Below are 20,535 nucleotides of genomic sequence, written 5' to 3' on the forward strand. Positions count from 1 at the left end.
AGTAATTTCCCATCTTTCTAACGACCTTGTGATCTCATGATCTGGCCCCAGATCTTCTCTCTCGTCGACTTCTCAGCCCCTCACACACTCTTGGCTTCAGCTTCGCCAGCCCTCCTGTTCTTCCTCAAATACACCGGCCACTCCAGCCTCAGGACATTTGCACTCGCTATTCCTTCTGTCTGAAAGACTCTCCTCCAAAGACCTAAATGCCTGGCTCCCTCAGCTCCTTTCAGTCTATTCTCAAAGGTCAACTTTCCCAGGGGGGTCTTCGTTGACCATCCTGATTAATATCACAACCCCTCCCAGCACTCTACTCCTCTCCATGCTTTGTTTCCCCACCAGCTACCTCGCTTACGTGTTGGCTTTGCCTTGCTGTTTCCCCCACTGGAATGTGAGCCCCACGAGGCTGTGGGTTGTTGTTCACTGCTCTATTCCCAGTGCCCAGAAACAGTGCCCACTACACAGCAAACAGGCAGTAATTGTTCACCGAAGGGAGGGAGGGAAGGAAAAAGGGAAGGGGATACAGTGCACTACTTCTTTGCCTCCAACGACCTAGAAAAAAAAATCCAGGCTGATCAAGTGTGGAGCCTTGCTTGGGTTCTAAACTGGAAGGGAGAGTCCTTTGCACTTCCTCGGCAGGGAAGGGAAGTGCGGCAGCCCCTTGGATACCTGTCCCTTCATCTTTCATTTAGTGCCGGCACAGACGAGTCACCGTTAGTTCGTGGCCCCCACTGCTGCTGACCTTAGGCATCCTCCCCACTGTATATGGGGGAAGAGGTAACTTCTTTGGGTAAAAGTGTTTGCCCAAGGTGAAGAACAGAGCAGGGCTCGAGGTCAAGTCTTCTGGGAGGCCCCTTGGCCTTATGGAGGTCAGTGACAGGTCCCCAAGTTAATTCACTCCCATGCTCGCTCACAGAGGGGTAAACACGGATAGTGCACATTTCCTGGCTGGGTCAACAGCTTGACAGAATAGAAAGCGTGTTGAGCTGGGGGTCACGGGATATGGGCTTTAGTCCAGGCTCTGCTATCAACCAGGTCCAGAAGCTCCATGACCTGAAGGAGACCAGTCACAGCTGCCACAACCCCATGAAATAAGTCACTGCTAACCTTCTCAGGAGGACACGTCCAGATGTCTCCATGAGGCCCCCAGCATGTTTGGGACAAGAGCCTTACAAGTAATTGGTGGGAGGGAAGCAGAACAGGACATTTGGTGGTGACACCCGTGCTTCATATGCAATAGCTTTTTCCTTCTTGACTTGTTTTCACTCATTCATTCAACAAATGCTTACTGAACATCCATCCAGGTAACAAAGGCACGTTTACAAAGGCTCTTACCTTCCGCGGGGACCTCATTTCCTGGGTCTCTGACTCCACTTTTTTCTTTCTCTCTGAGCTCTAACCCTCATGCCACTCCCTGGAGTGAAGCCTAGGACCTCTTGGGCAAGAAAGGTGTTCGCCCCCGTGCCAGATGGTCAACAAGAGTGTTCTCTTTGGGGAGGTGACGGGCCTCCAAAGGCCCAGCTGACGTCTGCTGCAGACTCCACAGTCTGTAACCCCACCACATGACAAATGGGTTGGGTGACCTGTCTCAGTGTGGACTTCAAAACATGCTTTAGAAGGAAGCGGGGGGTGAGGAGGCAGGAGAGCAGACACTAAAGACTTGCTGGAAACAAACGTGGCAGGAGCTCTGGGTTCTGCAGGGACGGGGCTGTCAGAGTTGCCATCAACCACATGGCAGGAGGCCCAGGCACAGCAGGTGGCAGAGACACAGCCTTAATCAATAGCTTCTGTAAGGAATTAGGTGGGTTATAACTTCCAACCTACAGCTTGGCTTAGCTAAACTGCATTATCTTCCCTCTCCAGAGTAACATACACAGAAGTGAACGAGAGTGGGTGTCATCCACCCAAGACCTGCGGCTAAGCCGCCTGTTTGTAAACACAGTAGGGAGAAAAACGAGGTGCTAAGGAGAACAAGTCCACAGGCACCTCCTCCGCTTGCTGGAAGCTGCTCCAGGAGATCCCCGAAGGCAGCATTTACCCTTTTCCCTCGAGAACTTGCTGAACTGCCTTCTGGAGATGAGAAGGACCATCTCCAACAGCCAGATGAGAGCCTTCTGACGGTCTAGGCCTGTGAGATAACTGAGGTCTGCGAAGACGTGGAAAAGCAGACACCCCACTACCTCATGTATGCCCCTGAGCTCCCGAGGCAAACGGCTTGTGTTTACGCCAGGCGGCAGCCTCTGAGCCCCTGGCGTGGGAGTGACGGAGCCTGGGAACCTGAGCTTCTCCCGGACGGCTCTCCAGGGACATCTGGTCTTTATCCTCGTCACTCACAGCGTGCTCCCCAGTCTAGCAGCATTGGCATCGCCCAGGAGCTTAAAAGGAATAGAGATCCTGGAACCCACGGAACCAAATCTGCATTTTAACAAGCTCCCCAGGCGATTTCCACACACATGGAAGTTTAGGAACCGGTGACCCTGGTAATGGATGGTACAGCCCAACCTCCAGTTGAAACTCACCCTTTCCTCAAACGTTCTGCGTAACTTAGGACTGTAAGAAGAGTGAGGCCTCGGAAAACTCTAGGCCACTGGGTAGACTCATAACTGGGATCTGACACCTTTATTTAAATATAAATGTGACGTTGAGGATCTCAAGAGAAGTGATACCAGGTGGGAAGAGTCCTAGGTACGGGAGGGGGACAAAGCAACAGGAAGGGTGTGAGGGACATAAAGGCAAACCAGGCTTTGTAATTCTGCCGACAGCCCGGTGGGCGACTTCCTTCGTGGACTCCGTGGAAGATGGTGCCCCCACTGCAGGGCCGGGCACCATGGAGCCTGGAACACTGACTAAGCTACTGAAACCTGCCACCAGCGAAGCTGAGTCCTGCTGTACCTCTTTAGCGAGCCTCAGCCAGCAAAGCCCCTTCCTGACTTTTACGCCGACATCCAACTTCATGACTTCCAAACCCACCACGGCCTGAGTCAATTCTAGAGGCCCTGGGGCCCCAGAAAGCACACACGGGAAAACCCTGTTGCAAGGAAGTTCACAGTGTATGTCACAGGCAGCCTTGAAGGCGGGGCTGAATGATGGATGTGTCATCTGATGGCCTTTGGGAGCCACCGAAGGTTTTTAAAGCAGGAAAAGGACATAGTCCAAGCTGGGCTTTAATGGTAGGATTTGAGATTGTGTCTTTGAGTAGAATGTTACTGCAGGAATCCAGCAAGTGTTACTGAAGACTTCAACTAGGAAGTTTTGTTTTTTAATTGGATGTGTAGTGAACAAAATATGACTTTATTCTGATAAACACTTACGGGCACACAGCAGACATTCGGTAACGCTGTGGGATTCAGGGGCCTCATTACACAGGCCAGTCTACACAGTGATGCAGGGAAGACTTCAGATTTGTTGGACTCTTTCACCCATATTGCCATTTCTTGAATATCTGCACCAGGGTTGGTTGGTTGGTTGTTCAGGTAACTAGGCTTTATCCTCCTCTCGCTCTCCGGCTGAGTGAGGGCTGTCCGGCTGACGGCAGGGGTCACCGCAGTGCCCACCTTCCTCCTCTGGATTTGTGTCTTCAATCTGCTTTGGGGTGGATCAGCAGCAGGGACAGGTGAGGTCTGGTTCCTGCCCAGTCGTGAGACCTTGGGCAAGTTGTCCCCGGACAACTCTGGGCTTGTCTCTCCATCTGGAAACTGTTCATCACACGATGAAGGGAGCTTCAGGAATTGCCTGGCCTGAGTCCAATGGGTGTGGTCTGTCATCCGGAGAGTTTCCCCAAGAGCACAGCGCTCCAGCTCTACCACTCTACGTGTAGGACATTAGTTGGTTAGTCAGCCCGGTTCCTTCGGGCCTCCTGTCCTCGGGTGAAGCTGCCAGGTGACTGGATTCTGGGTGGGTTAAGTTGTCCCTGCTTCCCTCCAACGCACTTCATCATAAAAGAACATCTGGTTTTCTTTGCATGGCTCTTAATTTCTTGTATCAGTTTCAATTAGGTTCTAGTTTTCCCTGCTTCTCTCAGCTTATCTCAGGCCTAACTCAGATCCCAGTGTTTTTTTTTTGTTTTTGTTTTTGTTTTTTTAGGCACTGTACAGATATCCCTTCTTGGGACTCGATTAAACTCACACACTCCATCTGGTGTTATAAGAGCTGTTTCAAGCCTGGATTCCTTCTCTGAAGTTATCTGCCAACAACCCATCCATAAATTAATAGTTACGGTATGTTTATTAGTTTCCAGACTTCTAACAGTATACTGATTCTGGGCAGAAGCTTAGCATCTGGTTTAGCTAAAGAACTTAATTTTCTACAAACCACGCAATCTAATTTTATCATCTGGTACTCAAACACGAAGTCAGTGGCCTTTAAACGCTGATGTGTGCACCATGGCCGAGCCACTTATCGAGTTTCCACCAGTCTGCCGTGACAATGTGGGTGTTTAAAAAAAGGAAAGAAAATAAAGGTCAATATAGTGGATTTTTAAAAAGGCTAACTACATTCAGTTTAATGGACTGTCCATTTTTCTGATTTATGCTCTTACTTTCTTCTTTTTCACCTGTGTAACAATATTCTTTAAAATATTTTCCTTTTGGGACTTCCCTGGTGGCTCAGTGATGAGACTTCTTGCTCCCAACACAGGAACTAGATCCCACATGCATGCCACAACTAAGAGCTCGCATGCCACAACTAAGGAACCCACCTGACACAACTAAGACCCAGCACAACCAAAACAAATATTTTTTAAAATGTTTAAGATATTTTCCTTTTAATAAACACATTTGATAAAATAAAAATGGACAATTCTATGTACCTCAAACTTTGTAGAATATTTTCCTGATCCATGAACTCCAAAAGATAGGCTATCCCAGGCGAATGGAACATCCAGTGATTTTAAAAAGATGGGCCAAGTCCAGGTTTAAAACCTCCTCACCTCTTTCTGGAATCAATAAACACCCACCATTGTTTCTGATGGGGCCAGCGGGGAAGAGAAGACAGCTTCCCACACAGGCTTTGAAACAGAAGAAAATCCAACATCGACTTACTCAGCCGGAAGAGACTAGCAGGGATTGGACTCCCCCTTGTTTCAAGGCCTTCATATTTCTGAGTTACCTGCCTTTCAAAAAAACTATTATTGCTTTTCAAACTGTCACTCACTGGGCATCACTTGACCTTTAGCTTCGATGTGAAAATAAACAAGTGCCCTTTCACCCCAGGCCACACCAGCCTCAGACAATCAGGGTGTGGCTTCCAGTAGTGCTCTGGGCTCGGGGCTCCTGGCCTGTGACCACCTGCTGCTTTTCAGGGCTGCCCCAGGGACCTCTCTGATTTCCTGCCCCTTCTTCTTCCGCCAACTCCCCAGCTGAAAGAACAGGAAGGGAAGGAGCAGGACTGTTTAAGGGGAGGGCTTGGCAGTTTGAAGGCCTCTCCATGGAGGATGGACACTTGCTGAGTTCCATTGCAAGCCCTGTCAGTCTCATTCTTGGCTAAAGCCTTTAAACGGTGACCCAAGTGGGAGGTATCTGCCCGGCCTCCCTCTCACCTCTTATCCCTACCGACCTGGGACATGCCCCCATCTTTAGGGGTCTTTACCCCTCTTCATCACCCTGCCTTACTTCAACGTGGCTCATTCTTACGTCCCAGGTGCCTGCCCATCAGTTCTAAAACCTTCTTCAGCGTCTGTCTGTCCTTAAGGCTTCGAAGCTCGTGTACATAGAACTTCCCTGGCCCTCCCAAACCTATGGTGAGTGACCCCCGACCCCACCCGATGCATGACCTTCAACACCACAATGCTGTCTGCTTCAAGGCTGGCCTGATGGGGAGGCAGAAGCTGGAAAGTCAACCAAGGGCTATGTGAATACTGTTTGTAGCTTTGTTCACTGAGCAATGAATCAGACATCTTCCCATGTCAGTACATATCAGGCCATCTCCATATTTTTAAAGGGTGAACAGTGTTAGCGTCCTTTTATATGGTTACACTCTAATTTAACCTATCCTCTGTTAACGGACATTCAGGCTACCTCCAGTTCTTCTTTATTACAAACAATGGTGAAACAAACATCCCTTTACATCCACATGCATTTCTGCTCTTGGAAGTGGTGTTGCTGTATGGATAACACAGCATGGGAAGTGGCACATTTGGGATGCATTTTCCTCCCACCAGCAGGGCACAGACATCCTTTTGGCCAACTGTTTGTCAATCATTGCTTCAATTTCAGTTCCTCTAGTTAGTGGAGATGGAGGATATGTTTAATCGCTTTGTACTTATCTGTACATTTTCTTTTACTATGCTTTGCCCATATTCCACTTGGGGGTACTTCACAAGTCTCAAGGCGAAAAACAAGCCCTTTAAATATAAATGATATTAGCCCTTTCCCTATACAAACATTTCTATTCATCATTTAACATTTATGGAGCATCTCTGTCCCAGGCACTGTATTACACGTACATTACCTCAGTACCTCTTCAGAGCGACCCTGCAGGGAAGGTCTCATTTTCTCTATTTTACTCAAGAGGCTGAGGTCCAGCAGGGTTAGTGGAAAAGCTAAGACTCATCTCCAAGTTTGCTGCAAGCCTGAGTTCTTTCCACACACCATTCAAACCCTCTAGATAGAAATGCCCTCACATGATTTTAAGGTGTCTCCGGATAGTAACAGAAGAATGACATGGGAGCTAGAACAATAAAGACGTAGAGGTGGAAAGGGAAGGACGTCTCCTTTCTTCATGGTCCACTTTGCTTGTTAAGAGAGGCAGGTCACTCATGGCTTCTCAACCAAGAGTTCAAGCCCAAGGCTCTGGCTTCTTGCAGTTTATTCCTATACAATTGCATCACATGGTTCAGTTCTGAGGCACAGGTTATAGAATCATGAAATATTGGACTGTGTGTTTATTTTTTTAAAAAAATCCTAATTCCTAGGCCCCAGCCAGGGAGATTCTGACTTATTGGTCTGGGGGGGACTGAGCATCAGTATTTCTGGCAGCTTCTCGAGTGACTCTCGTTCACAGCGCTGGTTGAGACCCGCTGTCCGAGGTCATCTCCACCACCCTGTCTAGCTCGAACACTCACGTTTTAGAGCTGAGAAAGTGAAGCCCAGAAAGGGAACGTGACTTGCCCAAGCTCACCTGCTGACAAGTGGCAAGCTCAGACTGCAGCGCAGGTGTGAGGGCCTCCAGTCTACTCCAGCAAAGTGCAGACGGCCAGGGCCGTCGTCATCCGCCTTTCCAAAGGTGGTCCTGCGAATGTATTATTCGTGGGTACAGACACGGTTGATAATGTACGACTGCCTTCACGTTAGCAACTTGAACTGTCTGTGCCATATTTGCTACTCTGCGTCCTCTGCTCCCAGGCTGTCCTGCGAAGGCCCCTCACCTCCCACGGCCATGAGCCGGTTTCCTCGGCCCATTACCGCACCGACTTCGTTGCCCGTACAATTCAAGCCGCATCATTTCTCACGAGCATCACCTTCGGGCTTGTCGTTATCACAGGGGCCCGAGCGCACTGGGTTCTCCTCCCTCCTGGTCCCTGCCACAGATGTGGGTCTTCATTTATGCTGGTAACAAAGAATGCCAGTCTTCCCCACACGACCGTCCACTCCGTAATGCCAGGGACCATCTGGTCTTTGCTCACCACTGTTTTCCTAGCACCCGACATGGTACCTGCACAAAGCAGACAAAGAGACCTGGGGTCGGGGCACCCTCCCCTTAGCGTCTGAGGCAGAGCCCTTTTCAAACTGTCCTTCCGACCCCCAGAGTTTGCAGATCAGAGAAACCAGGCCTGGGGAGGCCCAGTGACCTGCCTGGAGCCACCCCAGGGATCTTGGCAGAGCTGACAGCCGCATTCAAGCCTGGGCTTTCTGGGAGCCACGGTTCGTCGCTGATTTGTGCTTAGCTTTCAGAGCAGTGAGCCTCTCCACCATCCGCGCACGGCGACTTCTAGATCACACCTCCTTAGTGCGCTGCACATGGCAGCAAAACTCAGAGAACTGCTCTCCAGAGTCAAGGATGTCCCTGGCGGGACATGAGAGCTTTCTTGACGCAGTCTGCTTTATCTTCAGATTATGCTGATTTTCCTCCAAATTAAAGTGGAGAGTCTGAACTACAGAAAGGTTAATCCCCGTGAATACAGAACGTAACAAACTGGAATAAAACCACAGGCTGGCTGGTAGAGGTCCTTGAGTGGTTGAATGGTCAGAACTACCCTCTAACTGGCATTATTTCCCCGTGTAAATCCACCCCTCCCAGCCCCTCCCTCCACCCACCCTTCTCTGGAGAGACCGGCATCGCCGCCCATGGGTGCCAACCTGGCCGTGGCTCTAGGAGAGACAGCAGATGACGGCACCAACCCCCAAACTGTCAAACCCCAATTGTTTCTTCAGTCAAGGCAATGGGCCTTTCTGCTGCACTGAGGCCGCCGACCATTTCCTCCTTCCTGGGACCCCTGCCCCCCTAGCCAGGGCCCCTCCTCTCCCATCGCCCTGTGCCGTCCCTCCCCCCACGTGTCGTGTCATGTCGTGTCGTGTCGTGTCGTGTGTGCCTCTGCGCTGCTCACGAGACTCTCAGCTCCATGAAGTCAGGGTCCACACCCTCCTGGTCTCTAACGCCCAGCTCCGTGGGGTCGTGTGACAACAGGTAACGTTTCACGTTCACCGCGTGATGACGCTACGCTGGATACTTTGCACAAGTCAACTCATTTAATCCTCACAACTCCATGAAATAAGCGCTACAATCTCCATACTACAAGAGGAGGAAATGGATCACATCAGGTCCCCGAGGACACGGATGCTGTCGTCCTGCTACTTCACGATTTCCCAGAATCGACAAGAGTGGCCTCCGTGGATGTCGACTTCAAACTCGAGTCAGTTTGACTCCGAAGCTCCGTCTTCAATCACCGGGCACGTGGGTACTGCGGAACCAGTCCAGGACTGCCTCTCTGAGTGCTTCACACCTTCTTCCTGGGGCACCTCTTAACTGTCAGTGACCCCCCAGGCTCTCCCGTCCTCAGCTCATCTTTTCCCGAGGCAGGTGCTCTCCTATGACTTGATCCTTACATGCCAGCAAGTCCAAATCTCTCTGGAATTCCCGGCTGCCCATCAGACAGCACAATCTGTCCGTCCCCTATTCCTCAGATTCTACACGTTTCCTTACCAAGCCTACACCTGCTCCGTCTCCTGAATTCTTTTCATCAGATTGTGACCTCACTATCCACACCACCGCCCAACCTGGGAACTGAAGAAATCAACCTTGAGCCTCCTCTCCCCTCAACAGTACAGAATGATGTGTAAGCACACAGGCTCTCAAGAACACAATTCTATTCACAAGAGCAATGAAAATAAAACACTTAGGAATACCTTTAACAAAATAAGTGTTAAGGCTAAAGCTACAAAACCGTGCTGAAATTAAAGATCAAAATGAATGAAAAATAAATTAAAAACCAAATGAAAAATAAATTAAAAGTCAAAATTAAAGGGCTTCCCTGGTGGTGCAGTGGTTGAGAGTCCGCCTGCCGATGCAGGGGACACGGGTTCGTGCCCTGGTCCAGGAAGATCCCACATGCCGCGGAGCGGCTGGGCCCGTGAGCCATGGCCGCTGAGCCTGTGCGTCCGGAGCCTGTGCTCCGCGACGGGAGAGGCCACAGCAGTGAGAGGCCCGCGTACCACAAAAAAAAAAAATAAATAAAAATAAAAATAAAAATAAATAGTCTATGTTTATGGATCAAAAGACCCAACATTTTAAGATTCCCAAGTTGATTTATAGATTCAACAGGTTGTTGTTTTGGTCTGGTTTGGTTTTTGAAGAAACTAACGAGTTGATCCTAAAATTTATATAGAAATGCAAAGGACCCCAAATAGCCAAAACAACTTGAAAAAGAACAAAGTTGGAGGATGTACACTTCCTGATTTCAAAACTTAAAATAAATACTTATATATATGGTCAACTGATTTCTGTTAGAGGTGCCAAGGCAATTCAGCTGGGGAAAGCAGGCTTTTAAACACATGGTGCTGAGACCACTGAATACCCACGTAAACTTAGATCCTTACCTCACACCTTACACAGTAATAATTCAACACAGCTCACAGACCTAAGTGTAAGAGCTAAAACTATAACACTTCTGAAATCAAACATAGGAGAAAATCATTTGTGACCCTGGGTTAGGCAGAGAGATACAATACTAAAAGCATGATCCATAAAGAAGAAACCAATAAACTGAACTTCATTAAAATTAGAAACACTCACACTTCAAAAGACACCATTAAGAAACTGAAAAGACATGTCACAGACTGGGAGAAAATATTTGCAAATATGTCTTATAAAGGACTTGTATCCAGAGTATTTTAAGAACACTTACTTTTCAAAAATAAAACCCAATTAAACAAGTGAGCAAAAGATCTGAATAGACATTTCACCAAAGAATATACATGAATGATTCATAAAAAGATGAAAAGACGCTCAACATCATTTAGCCATTCGAGAAATGCAAATCAAAGCCACAATGAGATATCACTTCACACCCACTAGAACGGCTATAACCAAAAAATATAAAACAACAAGTATTGGTGAGGATGTGGAGAAATCAGAACCCTCAAACATTGCTGGTGGGAACGTAAATGGTACAGACACTTTGGAAGAGTGTGGGAGTTTCTTAAAAAGTTAAACACAAGCTTATCATAAAAACCAGCAATAGCACTGCTAAATACATATGCAAGGGAAGTGAAAACAAGGCCACACAAATACCTGTACACAAATGGTCACAGCACCATGTGAAAACAATCCAAATGTCTATCAACTGGTGACTGGATAAACAAAATGTGATATAGCCATACAACAAAATACTGTTCAGCAATAAAAAAGTAGTTACTAATACATGGACGAACCTCAAAAACATTAGGCTAAGTACAAAAGAAGCCAGATGCAAAAATCCCACATATTATCTGATTCCATTTATACGAAATGTCCAGAAAAGGGAAATCAAAGAGATATAAGGTGGATTAGTGGTTGCCTGAGGCTGGGGGTGGGAATGGATATTGCAAATGGGGACAAGAGATCTTTTTGAGGTGATGGAAAGGTTCTAAAATTGGTCTGTTGTGATGGTTGCACAAGTCTGTAAATTTACCAAAAAATCACTGACGTGTACACTAAAATGGGTGAATTTTATGGTAGGTAAGTTATACCTCCTTAAAACTGTCGGTGGGGGGGAGGGAAGCACAGGCCCTAGATTCAGATTCAAGTCCGGGGTCTCTTACCTACCGTGTCACCTGGGGTAAGTTACTTCAACTCTTCGTGCCTTAGTTTTCTCATCTGTAAACTGGGAATTAGGGTCGTACACACTTCAGAGAGTTATTCTGAGAATTAAGTGAGTTAATACAGGTAAAATGCTTAGCACAGTGCCAGATGCACAGCAGGCATTCAGTAATGTTAGCTACTTTTCTTAATTATTGTGGTTACACTCAACAAATTATCAAGTTTTGCCAATTTTACTTAGTAAATAGTTCTCAAGTTCATCACCTTTTCTTCGTAACTTCTTCCCTGGCATTGAGCTCTGGACCACCTACCTTGTAGACAGAACACCTGCTGCAACTGTCCTAACTTCCCCCAGGCCTGCGCCCCTGCATCCGCCTCCACAGGCCACAAAAGGCCCTCCAGGACCCGGTCTCTGCAGACCCTCCCACCCCATCCCACACGCACACCAAAGCGAGAAACTTCCCCACACGCACCATGCAGTTGCTCGTTCCATCCCCTCTGTACAAACGCCCCCTTCCCCTCCCTTTAGTCCATCTACTCTGAGAATCCTCCACACAGGCCCTCCCTCACCCTCTTGAGTTGGGCCCTTCTGTGCCCATAATAGTCACCTGTGCACGTCCCGCCCCCAACACTGAATTGAGACACAGATTACAAAATGTGCCTCTTATCTTGACGTGTGAACCTAGCACAATCCCAAGGCAACTAGTACACTGTAGGTGCTCAATAAAATGCTGAGCGGTCAAGTGGACGACCAGGATATGCAGCATCTTCTCAGCTTCTCACATGGGGAAAACGCACTTGGGCTTCCTGACAGCTTAAGCCTCTTTTTAGCCTGTCACTTACGGAAAGTGACAGAGGTTGTCCAGGAAAATGGAAATCCTCGTAAGGCTCTACCTATTTGGAAGAACTACTGTAAGACGTAATGAGAGAAAGTACCGGGTCAAGCCACCTTCAGCTGAAGCCACTGCTACTTTCCACAACTGCTAGTAGTTCATAAGCATTTACAGAGATGGCTGGTAATGTTAGTCTTTCCAGTGGAAATTTTCTTAACTTACCTGAAATCAGTTTCTAATCTCTGAAACTGACCTGTTAAGAATTTTTGAGACAGCTCACAGTGGTAATACACAATCAATTTTTTAAAAAAATTTCCCCAGTTCTAACTAGCAGCAGGGGTCAAGATCCAGTCCTATGAAATCTAACATTTGTTCCTCTATTTTTCAGGGTTCTTATTGATAAAATGGTGGCAATTATGCTTAGATTTATGGAAACTGAAAATCCTTCTGAAAGTACAATTCATACATAAATGTTAAATGGAATCCTTTCTTCCTATTCTCAATACCTTAGGTCATTATAAAAGTAAAGTCTGACTTATTAAAACCATCTGGTCAGTAAGTGTTAATATCAATATTAGAAATGAAATTTAGGGCTTCCCTGGTGGTGCAGTGGTTGAGAGTCTGCCTGCCGATGCAGGGGACACGGGTTCGTGCCCCGGTCCGGGAAGATTCCACATGCCGCGGAGCGGCTAGGCCCGTGAGCCATGGCCACGGAGCCTGTGCCCTGCAATGGGAGAGGCCACAACAGTGAGAGGCCCGCATACCGCAAAAAAAAAAAAGAAAAAAAAGAAATGAAATTTAAAATCCATTAAAGGACAATTAAAACAAAGAAACAGACTGCCAAAACCATAGTCTCAATTAACCCACAATCAAGTGCATACTAAAACAAAGGTGTGAATCTAAAAGATAACTGAGCGGGGATGAAGTGAGAGAAAGTGGCATGGACTTATATACACTACCAAATGTAAAATGGATAGCTGGTGGGAAACAGCCGCATAGCACAGGGAGATCAGCTGGCGCTTTGTGACCACCTAGAGGGGTGGGATAGGGAGGGTGGGAGGGAGATGCAAGAGGGAGAGGATATGGGGATGTATACGTATAGTTGATTCACTTTGTTATACAGCAGAAACTAACACACCATTGTAAAGCAATTATACTCCAATAAAGATGCTAATAAATAAATAAATAAAGATAACTGAGAACAGTATTTCCAGAAGATTAAGCTGTAGATCCTCTGTGAATAAATCCCTATTTGTGGAGATGGAATGCTTTTCTCTAATCATGAAAATGAAAAGAAAACGGATCTTAGCAAAGTATTGACTAGGCATCATTTTTGTGCTTATAGTATAACGAGCCCTGAGGGAGAGATCTGAAATGACAACAAATATAAAACTCCATGTTAAAGTGACACTGAGTATGACAAAAATTTAGTATAAGAATCTTCTTAAAATGAAAAAAAGTTCAAACAATCACATCACATCCTGTAAACAACCATTTTTCTTCTCCGGAAATGCCCCATTACCTGAATCTCTCTTCCTTCTTTTGAGAAACATTCTGTCATTGACAGTGAAGGGTATCGGGATCTGTTACCCCAAAATATGCCACTGGGCAATAAAAACGATTTTTGAGCTGAAGGCATCTGAGTTTCTGAAATCCCTTATCTGCCTAAAAGCAGAGCGCCACCCCCCCGCACCCCCAAAGAACACAACTCTCCTAAATCCCCTCCTGGGGCAACTCTATAACCTCCTCTTCTGGCGCCCCACCAGACCCAGTCACAGACGATCATGTCTCCCACCTGCTCTCTTAAGGCCCATTTATTTTCCAGAAAGTCACCTGCTTTTCCGTAAGTGCCCTTTCTCCCCCTTACCACCCTCACCCCTGCCTTGACTAGGTTGGGTGGAGAGACCCCAAGCTAACCCTCCCTTTGAGTGACTGATAACCGGATACCACGTGAATGCAGGACGCACGTGTTAATGACCTTCCAGTTGCTTTTCTCCCGTTGGTCTGTCCTTTGTCAGTCCAATCTACAGGGCCTGGGTGGAGAACCTAGAGGGCAGAAGGAAGAAGAATTTTTTTTCCTCCCCTGCAATACCAGGGTGTCTGATTTGACAGCTATGGCTATCTCCCAGCTCTCAAAGCTATTTTAAAAATCCTGTAAGCAACATAAGCACCTGAAAGAGTCGAAGTTTTAAAACCCTTTGAGACACTGGGTCTAAGTTTCTTTAACTTTTCAAACTAAATATTAAAATATAACAACTATATCAAAGTGCTTACTGTGCTAGGCAAAACTGCTATGAAGAAAAGACTTAATAGTGGCAAAATAGTTACTCATGTACATCTAGTTAAAGCAAAATCGGTCTCTACACCATGAAGATCCTCCCCAAATGTTCTTTATAAATATACTTCGCCTACTCTATGAATGTTATTTCATATTTTATCCTTATTTCACTATTTATCTTTTATTAAAAGATAAATTTGAAAGAGTAAAATTGTACGGTGGCAAAATGACTCTGAGTTATATTTTCCTACTTGAAAAACTAACAGATCTACATTTTCTAACGGGGGAAGACTGAAAATAATACCTTATCACTATTAACAATGGCTGATTAAATCAAATAAAGGGCAGGTGATGCGGTTCTAAATACAGAACTACTGGAAATTAGTAAAACATATACAACTGTGATACATATAAAGTCATGTAGGCAAACGCTACACAGTATCTGCTCAGTTAGAAAGGAACTAGCTTTAGAAAAATCAGAGATGCCATCTGAAAAAAGCACATAAAAGACACAAAACAAAATATACTTATTTAGCATGTTAAAAACAATCACATCAAAAGAAGTATACAGATAAAAAAAGTCATAGGTGACATAAGAAAATAGTGTGTGTGCATATATTTTTTGCATATATATGTATATATATATAAATCTACAGTATTTACCACTGTTGATATATATATATATTTTGGAACAGCTCTGATGCTGCTATCATAAACTAAATTGTACAGCTTGGTTTATTACAAGTCACAGAATCATGGTTTAAAATTGGAATTCACATCCCCAGCTACAATTTTATATACATTTATTTCTAAGCTTCCACATGATCTGAACCAGGAGCCTGGTGGATCGGAGTTTCCGCGCAGTGTTTGGCTGCTAATACACTGCATTTGTTTTGCCATTTAATAACATCATTACCAAGTTGATTAAAATTATATTAGGCTCATTATATACATAAAAATATTGTCACATTCACTAGCTAAACAAATGTTACTCTCATTTTAAAAGACATACTTCTGTACCTTGAAAGCTTAAAGCCCCAACTTGCAACAAGAAGAACCATCAATGTTAGGTTTTCTATTCCCTATTGTTCAAATAGGATCAAAGTAATGTTGAAAACAAGCTCTCCAGTGAAACCCAAAGGCATACTTTCTTAGAGTGCCCAAAACTTGGTCAGTGTTTTGGTCATTGTAGTGTAACAGAAGATTTTGAAAGACATTGCTGATTTGTTACCATGAACCTGAATTTTTCACTGAAACAAACAACAACAAAAAAAGATTTTTGAAAGTATGAAAGTCACGCTATTTAAAAAAAAACAACAAAAAACCCACCAAAATCTGAGGTTCCTAGTAATAATTAGGATCATTTTTTACAATTTTACACAGCGATAATTTAACGGCCTACGAGCAGCAATATTCACTGACTACATTCTTTAAAGAAGAGGGCCAGGAAAAGATCATGTAAATGCCACCCCGGGGCCCTTTGCGGGGAGACTCCACAGTAATTTAAGGGGCAGAAGTAAGAAGTAACCATATTGTTAATCTTGCTTTCAAATGAATGTAAAGGAATTTGTTCTGCTGCCCCGTGTGAGTGCTTGATGATCGGTAACTTGCAGCTTCTCCTGCTGGCATCCGCCGGAGGGCTGTGTGTACTTCCTGGGCATCTGGCAAGGAACACTCTGCTCTGAGCTTTGCGAGGGTCAGACCAGAAAAAAGGGCACAGACGCACGAAAGCTGATCTCTTGGTGAACACGGATACATTGCGCGCTGCACCTTTGGTCATAAAATTAAACTGCCCCGATTTTAAGCACCATTAAGTGGTTAGCCTTTCTCTCCAATGTCTTTAATCTTCAGATTGAAAACTGAATGAGCAATTGAACGAGAAAGCTGAGCATTCCGTGAGATGCTGAATTAAGCCAGGGCAAACCCTCAAGTCAGTTTAGGACCTGCGTTAAAAATATAAGGGGGAAAAAAAACATGACCAAAAGACAAGGTAGGGCAAAGAAGTAGAATAAATTATTCCATGGATCTAGATGAAAAGTAGTTGTTTTTTTTTTAACATTTCTTTAGTTCTGTGTTCAAACGTGTATGTGTAGATGCATATAGTATCTATTAAAAGACACGTACACTACACATAGCCTTAAAAATATCTATTCTACAGTTTTTCAGTGCTTTGTATCATTACTCAAAATAGAATGGACTAACAGAGTACAAATATTCAGATTTTGGAGAAAGATATAAATGAAACTGTGCGTGCATCCCTAAATACTATTGCTATGTTTCCAGGTTAAATTCTTTTTAACAGGTTCAGTGATGATGCAAGTTAAAAGCTCATCTTAAGCAGCATCTAGGTGGGGATGAAATCACTTCCATATATTCTTATTACCGACATACACGAGAATTGTGCGAGTTGTTCACAACTGTATAAAATACTGCTTTGGCAATTATCAACATAGCAATGTAGGTTTCATATGGTTTCTATTCTCTCGTCTGCAGCAAGTACAGATCAATTCTCACAGCAATACTGATTCCTGGATAGAGAGTCCATCCCGATTCCTGTAGTGATATACTGGAGGTGAGGGCCCTGAATACTGATACCCAGATGAACTGGCATCTTCCAGAGCTGGGGAAGTTCGATACCGCACCGGACTATCTACTGAAACTGCAGGGAGGGTGTGGTCCTGATAGGGGATGTGTTGAAAGGTGGGGTATTTGGGTAAATTGCTTAAGTGGCTACGGTTGGCATCACGAGTCCACGACTGTCCGTGCATCTCCGGTCTCAATGTGTAACCAACTTCCGACCATTTTCCGTTATTATCTGGCAAACATTCCACTGGAGGAAGGAGGAATTTCCCATTCTTTGGTGACCCTGAATTGCCCGAATATCCCGCAGCACCAATATCAACAGGGAGAACTTCTATTCGACTGGACGGCTGGACCAGAGGAGTTGCGCGGCTGTAAGATTTCTCCGGAGAAACATCAGTCGAAAGAGTAGAACCGTAAGGTCTCCGGGAAGGATTCACTGGTGTCCCGTGGGGAAACGGTGGAGACACAAAGCTGCTGTTAGCAGCAGGGATGCGCTTTGGAGAACTGCCCTGGTAAGTGGGGGGGTCACTGTAAGATGGGGGGTGTGCTGCCCCTCGATCCTCCCCGTCTAACTGGGATGGATATTTTGCATAACTCGGAGGCTGTAATTTAAATGTAAACGTGTTCGGGGCTCTGGATGGACTGGAGCTGGGCTCAGCGTGCCTCCTTGGGCTGTGAGGGTAGGCCGCGCCCCTGGGGCTCTGGGAGTGCGCCCTCTCCAGCGCCTGCTCCAGGGCCGCGCTGGCTCCATCCCCAGGTACGTTGTCATACTGCGAGGCTGTGGAGCCACGCTTCCCTTCGTCCGCATCCAGCACCTTCACCTTCTGCCTGACGCTGGGGGCCCATGGATCAGCGGAACCGGGGACGGTGACTCTCGGCGTGGGGTGTGCAGCCCGACTTCGGCCTTCAATGGCATACTTGGCAGTTTTCTCAATAGCTGAGATATCTGACGGCTTATTCCATTTGGGCACAAACTCCTTCCTGATGTGTGAAGTGGCGTTGCTATTCTGGTTAGCGGCTGCGTGGTTATACTGCCTGGAATTGTCCTGTGGACCCGATGGAAGTCTCCTTTGAAAATCCACCTCATCTTTAAGCTTTTTACTCTCCTCGTCCACCGACTTCCGCCGCAGCTGCCGCGCCCTCTCGGGGGTACCTGTTCTACTTTGATGGGGAGGGGAATGCTCGTGGGCTTTGTAAGGTGACGAGCCGGTCTCTCTCCTGCCGTCCAGATGCGGACTGGACCTGCCCACACTTCTCTGTCCGTTGCTCAGGTGACTGACGCCAGCTGATTGAGATTCAGGGGGAAGTTGTCCCAAAGGTTTCTTTGGAAATTCATCCTCTTTACCTAAAGGGAAAGATCAATTCATAAGTGACATAAGTGCATGAATAAATGGTATCAAATATAAGAACTATATCATGAATAACTGCTTACTTTTCATGTGTGCACTCAAGCACATGCACATACATACAAGGACACACAGAATCTTAGTGGCTTAGGAGAAGCACTTTTTAGAGAGATTCATACTAAGGCATACCAAAACTCAGTCTTATTATGCAACGTGCAGATGGGAAAATTTTATAACCTTATGAGTAAGGATCATACAATCGTGTAACATACGATTCTTATATTTTGTTAAGATAGTTACCTGCTTTACCATGAATGAGAAGCTGATATTCTCATTTCTATTCCTAAAACAATCCTGCAGGTCAGTAGTTCAGTGTCTCACCGTTACATTCCTTCCACTTAAGCATACCTCAACTGAAACAGTTTTGGAATCTCAGTAAAATGGTTCCTAACAACCTCAAGCAGGTCTGCCAAGTTTAAAAGTTAACTGATGACCAACTGTGGTCTCCAAGTTATCCCCAAACAGCTTATTATTATTCTCTCAAGTACCTTCCACCATACACAAAGAAACGGCATTGTCTATTTCCAAATTACTACTCTAAGAGGGTCCTACTTTAAATGCAAAAAAAAGGGAAAAAGAATAAAAAAGAAAGAGAAAATCATATTAGATACTTTTGGTTTTACATTTTAAATAACTAACATGGGAAAATTAATGAGGACTTAAAGGAACATGCAATAACTTGGGCATTTTGTAAACAGTGTTTAAAATGATCCACAATATGGACTCCACTAAATACCATCCTGAAAAAAACAACAGACTCCACTTGTAAAAATTCCAAGGCTTAAGACGTATGTTTTTTATGTCTTCTATTACTACAAAACCGTATATTCTCACTTAAAAATAAGTCATTGCACTCTTAAAATGCTCCGCCACCCACCCACCTAACAAATGTTTCCTGAAGAAAGCCATGAGTCCACCAGCTGTGAGCAGGCGGACGCCGCCTCATTTTTATGTAGCTTGCGGTCTAGGTGATGATAATTGTATTATTTACCCACATACCGTAATTTTCTTTAAGATGTTAAAATAATTCAATGAGCTTTTCTTTGGGAGGGGAGGGAGTAGAGAATGATGGCAATGCGATATCCTTTATATAGTTAAGCTACCAGAATAAGAATTATTGAGCTAAAGATACTTTATGCTTTTCTGATTCAGTGGTCTTGGCATAATCAACATGGTTCTTGCATCTTTCTATAATAAAGACGTTTTATGATATATGGACAGACTATTTTAAGCGATAACCCAAACTTGAAAATGCTTGTCATTGAGAAAAGCTTTGTTTATGAATGTTGCATGTAAAATAGTCTGGAGCATTCCAGTTCAGCCTGACTAGCCTCATATGAAATATCTGGAATTGAGGTGAGAAAGCTGACTCAAATGCAGCCCTAGTCCAGAATATTCACAAGTAGTCATTCAGCCTATCAGGTTAAAAACGAACAAAAAGGGGCTTCCCTGGTGGCGCAGTGGTTGAGAGTCTGCCTGCCGGTGCGGGGGACGTGGGTTCGTGCCCCGGTCCGGGAGGATCCCACATGCCACGGAGCGGCTGGGCCCGTGAGCCATGGCCACTGGGCCTGCGCGTCCGGAGCCTGTGCTCCGCAACGGGAGAGGCCACGGCAGTGAGAGGCCCGCGTACCGCAAAAAAACAAAAAAACAAAAAAACGAACAATAAAAATAAAATTAAAATCTATCTGGTGTCCCCCAAGTTTTTATCAGCTCTACAAGTAGCTATCCATTTAGTCCCAAGGAAACATATGAATTCCTTCTTTACTGTAAGAAAATAACCGCAACAAACACTAATTATCTGGAAGATATGATAGAAAAACCGAATGCAGGAATTTTCTCTTCGCCTCCACTCTGACAACTCTCTAAGCGCACAACAGAGTAACTGGACTGGCCGACCGATATTCCATCAGATAATAACATCAGCCTTTTCAGGTTGGTGTGTAGAAAACCTGATGGAAAACATAACCATTAAAAAGAAAAGGAAAACAGTGGCTCCTGGAGAGAGTGCTAATTCATGCCTGCAAGACGCACGTTACAGGGACAGACAGATCAGCTGTGGAGATCCTCACGCTGAGCCCTCCAAGCCATCCCACGTCCCCACCACTCGATGGCTCCCGGCAGCCTGCAGAGAGCCGCCAACACCCTACTTCCCATGAAATCATTCTAAATGTTTCTAAAAATTCTCCACAGCGGTATTAAAAAA

The 20,535-nt window shown here is 45.4% G+C and overlaps 1 protein-coding gene and 1 long non-coding RNA gene across 8 annotated transcripts in view; both read right to left on the minus strand.

Annotated features, from left to right (window-relative positions):
- Positions 1-1,259: 1,259 nt before the first annotated feature.
- Positions 1,260-9,467, minus strand: LOC113628268 (uncharacterized). The gene is made up of 2 exons (XR_003435961.1): positions 5,152-9,467; positions 1,260-4,414 (listed from the first exon to the last, which is right to left on the minus strand). It is a non-coding gene; the product is annotated as an uncharacterized LOC113628268 (long non-coding RNA).
- A 5,399-nt stretch (positions 9,468-14,866) lies between these two features.
- The window catches only part of USP6NL (USP6 N-terminal like), a 185,868-nt gene continuing 180,199 nt past the window's right edge, over positions 14,867-20,535 (minus strand). For all 7 annotated transcript variants that reach the window (XM_027121606.1, XM_027121609.1, XM_027121605.1 and 4 more), the window contains one exon: positions 14,867-18,271. In XM_027121606.1, the coding sequence (XP_026977407.1) occupies positions 16,854-18,271 (1,418 nt within the window). In that variant the 3' untranslated portion in view covers positions 14,867-16,853. The remainder of the gene's footprint in view (positions 18,272-20,535) is intronic.

Source organism: Aethalodelphis obliquidens, unplaced genomic scaffold, assembly GCF_003676395.1.
Source record: "Aethalodelphis obliquidens isolate GAN/ISIS:26980383/991018 unplaced genomic scaffold, ASM367639v1 scaffold23, whole genome shotgun sequence".
Classification (NCBI taxonomy): domain Eukaryota; kingdom Metazoa; phylum Chordata; class Mammalia; order Artiodactyla; family Delphinidae; genus Aethalodelphis; species Aethalodelphis obliquidens.